The sequence below is a fragment of the Podarcis melisellensis genome, assembly GCF_964234715.1.
Source record: "Podarcis melisellensis genome assembly, chromosome: 14".
In the NCBI taxonomy this organism is placed as follows: domain Eukaryota; kingdom Metazoa; phylum Chordata; class Lepidosauria; order Squamata; family Lacertidae; genus Podarcis; species Podarcis melisellensis.
The window spans coordinates 46,535,338-46,545,885 of NC_138546.1; the positions used below are offsets into that span (position 1 = coordinate 46,535,338).

Genomic DNA, 10,548 nt, shown 5'->3' on the forward strand with positions numbered 1-10,548 from the left:
GTAGACAGTATTTGACTGGATGGATCCATGGTCTGGCTAGCATTACCAAGCTTCCTGTGTTCCATGCATAGTTCATGGAACCAGGCACAGAAAGATATTGGCTTTGGACACAGCCTAGGTGCCTTTCCATAGCAACATGAGAAACAGGCGCTGAGGGGAACTGTCCAGGTCATAACCATAAATTAAGTCCCCACTGGAGGGAGCCTTTGTGGTCCCAAGAGTCAGCTGGCTGTCAAGAGTAAGGATCAAGGTTTGTGCTCAGGCAGGCTGCCACCCCTCTTCCTTTGGTCCCTTGCTGTGCCTGGGAGGCCAAGCTGGAGAAGCCTGAGGTGGTGAGCTGGAGGTGCCACCACCATAAAGAGGACTTCTTCACCATCTGTGATCCTTGTGAGCGAAGCCGCTGGGAGTCCTGTACTCCCAGTAGGGTCACCCAAGGCGGTGAGGTCAAAGGGGAGGAGCTGGACAAAGAATTATCCAAGAAGTCCTCAATGGCAGAACAGGCAATAGATAACAAGCGGTATGTTACAACAGCTGTGAAGGCAGGTGAAGGCTGCAGCAGATAAGAATCTACCGGTCGTCCTGATACTCATGCCATTGGAATAGAGCCTTACTGCGAAGACTGTGTGTTGGTCCATGTGCACCGACCTCCACATACAAAACAAATTCAGGCACAGGCATCTTCCAAAAAAACGACCCCAGACTTTGTGTATGCGGATGGGGACAACAATGTCAGCCACTGCAGCCTAGAACTCTGCAAGCGATGGCGCGGCCTGCAGGAGGAGAAGGTGCACATGGGGGAGATGCTGGGCGCTGAGCATCTCAACATGGTCTTTGACAAGCGCACCCTCAACTGCCTTCCCAGGGTCTTTGTGAAACTCATCTCAGGACTGGGTATTGGGTGTGCCTTATCTCTGTCAGTGTGCTGGTCCCGGGGGGAAGGTTACCATTGGCGTAGTCAAAGTCCGGTCCTGGGTCACTAGCCTGGAATCAGTTCACAAAGAGCGGGGCGAGGTCCGAAGCAGGAAGCCGGGTGGGGACAGGAACACTGGAGGGTCTGGTCTGGGTCCGGGCAGGAGCAGGTACTCAACGACGCTGCTCCCACAACCTGGGACCGGGCTGACTGGCCTTTATCTTCTCTGAGGCCAGGGGCAGCCCCGGCCCCCAGGAGCCCCGCCTCTCCTGGCCTTAAGGCGAGCACTCCCCCTGGGAGAAACCAGTTCCCTCTGCCTCTCTGCCCTGCGCCTCTGCAGTTCAGGAGAGGCTGAGGAGTTACTGGACCCAGGGGGAGACTCTCCTTCCTCTGGCAAGGCCGGGAGAGGCACACCTGTAGGCACTGTGTCCTTAATCACCTCTGGAGCTAGAGTGGAATCACCTGGTGCCTGCTCCTGAGGATCCGGCACAGGTGCAGGCTCTTCAGATCCAAGGCCCTGCCCCAGTTCAGCCGGCCCTGGAGGCGGGGACTCCTGTGCAGGCTGGGATTCCTCCGGTTCAGCCTCTGAATCGGATTCCCAGGCCATCACAGTCAGTTAATGTGTGGACACTGCAAGGCAATGCAAGGGCTAGGGTTTTGCATGCTAGGCTCGGATGGCTGCTTTTGAACGGAAGATCATAACACAATGTTTTTTCCAACTCAATATTTTTTTTTAAAGAAATATTATTTTATCTGTTGGAGATAAAGATCTTGTACATTATCCCTTCCCTTGCACATAGTTTCCTCACAACCATCTGGTGAGGTGGGTTAGGCTGAGAGGTTGTAATTGGCTCAAAGTGACCATGTGAGCTTTGCAAAGGAGCTGGAATTTGAACCTGGCACCTGAGTGTGTAGGGCAGGGGGGTGGGGGGGCCAACACTGAGCTTGCACAATCTTCCTTGGTGTCGGAATTGGAATGCTAAAAGCAGGTAGACTCAAGTTCCAGAAGGCACAAAACACTACAACTTGATTTTTGCGGGCTTTATTGTATGAGGACTACAGTGTTGTGTTTAAAAGTCTGGTTTTGTACATTTTTCAGATGAAGCCAAATTTCTTCCATACCATCACCTCCATGAATTGGGGGGGGGGGTGTTGTGTGTGTGCAAATTAATGGTTCAGCTCAGGTGCCAAAATGTCTTGGGCTGGCCCTGTTCCAAGTCATTACTAATTCCAATTGTGAAGGCAAAGTATTGCATCCATAGCTAGTAGTCGCTGTTTGCCTTCTCCTTCATTGTCTGATCCTCCTTTAAAACCATCCAAGTTGTTGATATACTGCAGTGTCCAGACCGAAATAGGACCCAGGTGTCCAGGGTCCAAGTCCCCTCTTGGCTATCAAGCTCCCTGGGTGACCTTGGACCAGGTTTTGGGCTCTCAGCCTAGCCTACCTCACAGGGTTATTGTGAGGATAATTTGGAGAGAGGGATTGTATCTTGTACACCACTTTGAGTTCCTTGGAGAAAATACGGAGTTTTCGTGTAATAATACAATAAAGCACCAAGAAAGGCCTCTAGGTGCACAAACATGTTTTAAAAAGATGCCTAGAGGGGACAAATGTGGGTGAGCACCCAGGGAGAGAGAGAAGGCGGCTCCATAATACAGCGAAGCCTCCCACAAAAAATAATAAAAAGATTCAACCCGCTGGAACCTATAATACACCGTGGCCAAATGATGGACCACTAGCCAGCCAACAACACCTGGGTAAACAGGTGAGTTTTAAGGAGGTGCCAGAAACTGGACCACAGTCCTGTCCTGCCTTATTTTCTCGATTATCCAGAGGGATGCTAAGCTGGGAGGATTTGGGGAAACTTTTAAGGAGAGCCTAGATCCAGCTGCCTGAGCCTTCTGCTTGGGGGTAAATGCAGGGCTGGGCCAGACGCTTGGCAGCTTCCTAAAGTCATCCAGTGGTGCCATGGGCCTGGCAGAGAGAGCGTTCCTGGAGCCCAGAGCCCATTGGCTCCAGTCCTTGGCCAGGCTCTGACCTCACAACCAGCTGTAGAATCCTGCAGAATGTTTTGTTTCCTAGGAGACCAGGTGAGTTCTAGGAGTCTTGGGTCAGTTGAAAGCAAGTTAGATCAGTTAGCAGCCCATAAAGCAGCGATCCTTCTTTTGTGGTCTTGAAAGCCTTTTGTGGTCTTTCTGGCTCTGAAGATCTTTTTCATAATGTGCCGCTGGTGGCGTAGAAGGTAAAGTCATGGGAAAAGGGGGAGGCACCCTGAATATTTGTGCCCCCACCACATGCCTAGTTTTTAAAGATGGTCCAGGGAGTTTTCTGATGAATTTTCTGAGTTTCCTTTTTTGTCACGATCCAAATTGCAACAGAATTGCAACAGTTGGAGTCCCGTAGCAACATCTGGAGGGAACCAGGTTTGGGGAGGCTTGATGGAGAAAACATCAGGGTAATTTAGCATCGTAACACTGGGTGACTGGCCAGGGGTTTATCCTGGCTCTGATCAGGAGTAGCCAGAATCAGCCACTCACTGTCCAATGTGGAAAGTGGATCAGAAGACCTTGTTAGTTAGCCCTGGGGATCAGCTCTGCACTCTTTGAAAAATAAGAAGTAACTGGGGGCACCTTTTGTCTGTTTAAAAAGTTGTAGTGACTTGGCACAGAGTTAGTTAGGTGTGGTTTTTATAATTTTTTTATAATTTTCATTTATATTACAACAATAGTTCAACTATAATTCTAACATTTCAAACCTCAACGTCCTCCCCCCTCTTTCTGTGGTTCCTTATATTTATTTTCACATTTTCTGCATACTCCAAATTATCTTAACTCATTCTTTTAATCATCTTTTCTCATGTATATTTTTGAAACTGTAGGTTTTTGCAATAATCCCTCCAATATCTTAATCTGTTTTCAGTTTATTTGTAAATATTCAATAACTCATTTCCATTCCATTATAAAATGTTTAGTGTCTTATTCTTCTTATTCTTTAGTTTCTTATTCTTTTGGTAAGCTTTGCCATTTCTGCATAATCCATTACTTTTACTATCCATTCTTTCATTGGGACATCTACTTCTTTTCCATTTTTTGGCAAATAACATTCTTGCAGCTGTAACTGCATATATAAATGCATTTCTATACTGTTTAGGTAGTCCGATCCTATAATTCCCAAGAGAAAAGCTTCTGGCTTTCTTACAAATGTTATCTTAAACATCTTTTCAATTCATTATATATCATTTCCCAGTAAGCTTTGACCTCATTACAAGACCACCACATGTGAAAAAATGAACCTTCTTTCTCTTTACACTTCTTGTGAGTGTTTGGGAAGACTGCTCCCTCTCCAGCCTATCCCATCAGGCCCAAGGGCCTACACTCACGCATACTCTGAGCAGCTCCCTGCAGCAAGTGGCGAAAATGGATTTAAATGTTTTAAGTGTTCTTAATTTGCTGCACCACAAATGGTGGTTATTTATAATATTATTTTCTTATTTTCTTTTTGCTTGGAGTGGGATAAATGTTTAGTCAGGGAGGGGAGTAGTTTAATTTTAGCATAATTGTTTCTTGCTTTGTTTTTACTTTCATTATTTTGTTAAGTTATTATATACTGTAGTTTGTATTTTGCTTTTTAAGGGGAAGGATCAGGGCTGCCTGGGAGTGGGCCTCAGCCAATAGAGTGGCTGGGGCAGGTTCCACGGGGGGGATGTATTGGGACACCAGATCTCAGTGATCACGGGCAGGAGGAGGAGTTACACTAAGACCAGGCGATGTCATTACCGAGGAGGCAGGCTTAGTCGTTGTTTGAGGACTATCCCTGCCCCCAGGTCTGGTCCTGACCAGAAGGATACTGGAATCGACAAGGGAAACCCACATGACCTGAAAGTGTTGCTGTGCAAAGCCAGGTCAATGATTCATAAGACCACTGCCATCCACGACCTGACTGTGGATGGAGGATTTGACCTGGCATGTGTGACAGAGACCTGGTTGGATGAAGTAGATGGGCCTGTCCTTGCCGCTGCTTGTCCACCAGATTTCTCTTACACACAGCAACCCAGATCATGTGGGCGGGAAGGGTGGGGGGTTGCAGTGATTTTTAGGAAGTCATTAGTCTGCACCAGGCGTCCCATTGAGAAGACCCAGTTCTCTGAGTGCATGTTCTGGAAGTTGGGCAATAGGGGCTGTACATGATTCCTTTTGGTGTACCGACCTCCCCACTGCACCAAGGATTCCCTGCCCAAGCTGCTTCAGGTGTGGCAGATATGCATCCAGAGACACCTAGTTTGGTTGTCCTGGGGGATTTTAACATCCATGCCGACACGACCTTACAAGGGGCCACTCGGGACTTTGTGGAAAGCATGGCCTCCATGGGGCTGTCCCTGAATAAGTTTGGCCCAACTCATAGCCGCAGACATGCCTTAGACCTGGTGTTTACCTCTACGGATGTTGGTGATCTGACACTAAGTAAAAGCAAAACAAAAGAAGTGCCATGGTCAGATCACTTCCTGGTGCAACTGGACTTCTCCGTGACCCTTCCCCTCTGCAGGGAGGTGGGACCGATTTGGATGGTCTGCCCCCACACCTTAATGGATCCAATTGGCTTCCAGAGAGTGGTAGGGGATGTTTTATCCCAAGTTGATGGCCTTTCAGCCGATTCCCTGGTGGCCTGCTGGAATGCAGAGTTAACCAGGGCTATTGACTATCTGGCTCCGAAGCTCCCTCTCCATTTGCATGGAGCCCGGACAGCCCTGTGGTTTTCCCCGGAACTGAGGGCGATAAAACAATTGTTGAGATGGCTAGAGCACCGGTGCCGGAAAACTCATTCTGAATCAGACTGGACACAGGCTAGAGCTCAACGTCGAGCCCACCAAGTGGCAATGGCGACAGTGAAGAGGGCCTTCTTCACCGCCTCTATTGCATCTGCAGAAAACATCAGCAGGAGACTCTTTCAGGTGGTTCACAATCTATGGAAACCACCTGTGTCACCGGGGTCTGATAGGGACCCCAAGATCTCCTGCAATGCTTTTGCAATTTTTTTTGCAGATAGTCGCTCAGATTTGGAAGGAGGTAGACTCCACCATGGGAGCAAGGCTGGGGCGGGGGAGTGCTAGAGTCCTGTCTAGTCATGTTACATGGGATCAATTCCAATCTGTTACCTCCGAGGATGGGGACAGGCTGCTTGGACAAGTGAAACCAACCACCTGTCTCCTTGATCCTTGCCCATCCTGGCTAATAAAAGCGAGTGGGGAAGGGCTGGGCGATGGGCTCTGCGGGGTGGTGAATGCTTCCCGCCTTCCCAGACCCGCTGAAAGAGGCAGTCATTAAACCGCTTCTTTAAAAAAATCTGTAGACCCAGCCAATATGACCAACTATCACCCAGTCTCAAATCTACTATTCTTCGGCAAGGTGAATGAAGGCAGTGAAGGTCCTATGTGAGTGCCTGGAGGTGGTTAGAGGATGGGTGGTGACTAACAGATTGAGGTTGAATCCTGATAAGACAGAAGTACTGTTTTGGGGGGACAGGGTGTGTGGGGGGGACTCCCTGGTCCTGAATGGGGTAACTGTGCCCCTGAAGGACCAGGTATGCAGCCTGGGAGTCATTTCGGACTCACAGCTGTCCATGGAGGCGCAGGTTAACTCTGTGTCCAAGGCAGCTGTCTACCAGCTCCACCTGGTACGCAGGCTAAGACCCTACCTGCTCTTGTTATCTCCCGCTTGGACTACTGCAATGCACTCTACGTGAGGCTACCTTTGAAGGTGACCCAGAAACTGCAATTAATCCAGAATGCGGCAGCTAGACTGGTGACTGGGAGTGGTTGCCAGGACCACATAACACTGGTCCTGAGAGATCTGCATTGGCTCCCAGTACGTTTCCGAGCACAATTCAAAGTCTTGGTGCTGACTTTTAAAGCCCTAAATGGGCTCAATCCTGTATACCTGAAGGAGCGTCTCCACCCCCATCGTTCAGCCCAGACACTGAGATTCAGTGCCGAGGGCCTTCTGGCGGTTCCCTCATTGCGAGAAGGGAGGTTACAGGGAACTAGACAGAGGGCCTTCTCGGTAGTGGCGCCCACCCTGTGGAACACCCTCCCTTCAGATGTGAAGGAAATAAGCAGCTATTTTATCTTTAAAAGACATCTGAAGGCAGCCCTGTTTAGGGAAGTTTTTAATATTTAACGCTGTATTGTTTTTAACACTTGATTGGGAGCCGCGCAGAGTGGCTGGGGAAACTCAGCCAGATGGGCGGGGTTTAAATAATAAATCATTATTATATTATTATTATTATTCCTATGTTTTGCGAGTCTACTAGGTGTTAAATACCATCTATATAACATTTTTCATATAATTTTCTCTTGTGCCATAGCAAGTTGTAAATTTTATATCCGTATTCCACAATCGTTCTTATGCTTCCATTTCTGTGTTATGACCAATATCTATTGTCCAAAGTATCGTTGAAGATTTCACTTGTTCATCCTTTGTTTCCCATTCCAATAACATCTTATGCATTTTAGTCATCACTTTAATGTTACAGTCTAACAGATCTTTGCTTCTCCCTTCCACAGAACAGCCAGAGTCTCAGGTGGGAGAGCCAAGCCGGACCGCTCCCTCCCCTCGGAGCTGGAGGAAGTCTTTCATTACGAGGGCAGCCTCTGGAGAGAGACGGCCGGCCACAACATCGCTGGCTCTCTTCCGGCACGGGAGGTCCTCCAGCAGGAAGCCATTCATGGTGAGGAGGGTCTTTCTCTGGCTCTTACCTCAGGTCTTCCTCAGAAATATTAGGCAAGGGAGTCCAGGGGGATCTTCACTTTCGTAAAGCATGGGGAAGGAGAGAGTGCCTGGGAGATCAGCTGGGAAGTGGGTCCTTCTCCCTCCCAAGGGTAGCCTGGAACTTTTGAGTTCTCAAAAATGGCGAGGAGATCATTTTTCTCCAAACAAGTCCCAGAATGGCAGTGGTGGACTTTGGGCTCTCCAATTCCACTGCCACCCTGTGCAACTCCCTCCCCCTTCAAGGCCCACTGCCACCTCTTGCACTCTGTTCCAAAGCACTGTTTTGCACCCCCTGCAGTGCGGTGCCCAGTGCAGCCACACCAGTCACACCGCCCTAAAACCGCCAGAGCCATGGGGTGCTTCCTGGTGTCCAGGCTGGCAAATGGCCATAGCTCAGCAGTGGAGCCCTTGCCTTGCCTGCATGAGCCCCAAGTGCAGTGGCATCTCCAGGAAGACCTGGGAAGGAGGGACCCCTGTCTGAGGTCACTTCGGGCCAGTAGGACCCAACTCCTTGGCACCCCACCAATGGCCACTCTTTGGGCTTTGCTCCCAGTTCCGGAGGAGAGCAGGATCCATCTCTCCTTGTCAGGCAGAGCCCAAGTCTTTTTTCAAAGAACAGCCCGTTTTAGCTGCCTCTTTTCCAGACCAGGCTGAGACTCGGCCTCTACCTGACGTACTTCCCCTTCTGCCCTCTTTGCACAGAGCTGTTTATGACGGAGGCCTCCCACCTGAGCTCCCTTCGTATTGTGGCCGTGCTCTTCTATCAGCGGCTCCATACAGAAAAGCTCCTTTCGCAGGAGGAGCTGACCCTAGTCTTCCCCGACCTAAGAGAACTGCTTAAGATCCATGGTAAGTCTGTTTCCCCTCCAGACCGGTCCCCATTCTGTGGCTGGCCCAGGCCTCCGCTTCTTCCTGGGTGGGTCACAGGCAGAGGGAAAAGGGACCAAAAAAAAGCACCACAGCTTCCAAAAAGCTCTGCAGCAGGATCAGGCCCAAGGGGCCAAGCCAGACCTGAAGCCAGTTTTCAGTGGGCCCCACAAGCAGCAGGGCAGGAGCACAAGCCCCAGGAACAGAGGGGCATCCACTGCCTTGGGCAGGGAGGATGGAGGGGGCAGCCAGTTGCTGCCTCTAAGCCTAACCTACCTCACAGGGTTGTTGTGAGGATTAAATGAGGAGGGAATCCATGGACACCCTTAAGCTCCTTGGAGGGCGGGGTGGGGTGTAAATGACATAAACAAATGAAACCCACTCCCGTTGCCTTGCTCAACCTCCCCCCCCCCCCGTGTTTCTTCCCTCCCCTCCCCGGTTCTCTGTCGGGGAAGATGAGGGATCTGCTGGAGGAAGGGGCCCTCATTGGGAAGATTGGGGACCTCCTGCTTTCCCAGGTAAGGATCCCAGAGCAGGGCAGAGAAGCTGGCGGCAACTGGGAGGGGGCTGCCTGTGGGTTTCCAGTGGACTGGGGCCCTTGAGTTCCTGATGCTCACCATTTCTGTTTCCTCTCCCCTGCCCCTTCCTGCCTTCCCCCCAGTTTGGTGTGCCTGCATCTGAGGAGCTCCGGCAGGCCGTCCTGAAGGGCAGCTTGCAGCAGGCCAGGGCCAGGGAGATCCTTCAGGAGAAGCAGCAGAGGGATGCTCAGTTCCAGCGTGTCATCCAGGTACGCTGTGTGAGAAGAGGAGGCTGAGCTCACGGAAGGGACCTTCTCAGCTGCTGGCTGGGCACTGTCCCTGGGGGGCTCTTTTCCCATGCGAGGGGAGGGGCAGGAGGCCTGTCCTCTTCTCCCGGCTGCCCACTCCCTGGCAAAAGCAAAAGTGCAGAAGAACCAGCCAGATGGTGTAGGTTAGGGGGTAAACTCTAGTTCCATGCCACCCCAATCTCCAGGTGGTGCGAGATTGCAGGGGTTCCCGGGGCTTCCTCTGGGTTTGGTGTCCTTGGAATGAGGGGCAACCTTCTGTCTCACAGCTGCCCCAAAGGAGAAACCCCATAGCAAGCAGGAGCTGAGCAGCAAGGCTCACCCCACTGGTTTTGCTGCTTGTGACCCTGGAGGTGGCTGGCTCTCTCTGGCGCCCAGATACATGTTGTCTGTCTGCTTCCTTCTCTGCCATTCCCTGGAAACTGAGAGCAGCCCGGAATGCCACCCCCGCCAGCTGGCCAGTTTCCTGGATTGCGAGCTGCAGCGCCTGGCCAGTTACCCACTGCTGCTGAATCAGATCATCCAGCACACCAAGGGTATGTCTCTCTTTCTCCAGATCTGTGTGTGTTGGGTGCGGTGGGGAGGGTGTCCCAGGAAAGCTGCATCTCTCCATGACTCCATGTTGACGTGCTTCCTAATTTTGGGAGGTTGTGACACCATAATATTGGATTCACCAATCACCTAAGCACTCACATACACACAATCACCTTTGGGTGGCTCAGACAATGGCTGTCACTTGTCAATAAATAGAAGGGAAGTCCACTCACCAGGAAATAGAAAGGAACCCACCCACCATTGTCTTCCAGCAGATCCTAGACAGTGGTGCCGTTCCAAGGTCAAATCCAAAAGAGGGACAGTCCAGTGCCATCTCCATCACACACACCCCTTTACCCAGGCCTGCACTACAAGGGTAGCCTGACCTTTCTCTTCCCTCAATGTCTCTCGGTGAGGAGTGCAAGCATGAGAAACAGATCCAAGATTTACAGGCTCATAGATCTGTCTGTGAATGTGCTTCCATCACTGAGCTCTCAGCCTTTTCACACACAAATCCTCCTCCCTTCAAATCTTTGGTTTCAGCAGCCCAATAGCAACTGTTACGTGTTGCTAGCATTAAGCAGTTGCAAACCTTTGCTGATGTACTGCAAATCACCCAGAAATCCACCAGTCGATCTCAGCCTCTCAC

The 10,548-nt window shown here is 50.5% G+C and overlaps 1 protein-coding gene and 1 long non-coding RNA gene across 2 annotated transcripts; both read left to right on the top strand.

Moving 5' to 3' along the window:
• Positions 1 to 3,006: 3,006 nt before the first annotated feature.
• LOC309356377 lies at positions 3,007 to 8,622 on the top strand. Its single transcript, XR_014162737.1, has 3 exons — positions 3,007 to 3,153; positions 7,471 to 7,634; positions 8,378 to 8,622. It is a non-coding gene; the product is annotated as an uncharacterized lncRNA (long non-coding RNA).
• A 352-nt stretch (positions 8,623 to 8,974) lies between these two features.
• Positions 8,975 to 10,013, top strand: LOC309356362 (rho guanine nucleotide exchange factor 11-like). Its single transcript, XM_081887838.1, has 3 exons — positions 8,975 to 9,060; positions 9,204 to 9,329; positions 9,798 to 10,013. The coding sequence occupies exons 1-3, from the start codon at positions 8,998 to 9,000 to the stop codon at positions 9,978 to 9,980; spliced, it is 372 nt and encodes a 123-aa protein (XP_081743964.1). The 5' UTR covers positions 8,975 to 8,997; the 3' UTR covers positions 9,981 to 10,013.
• The last annotated feature ends 535 nt before the right edge of the window (positions 10,014 to 10,548 follow it).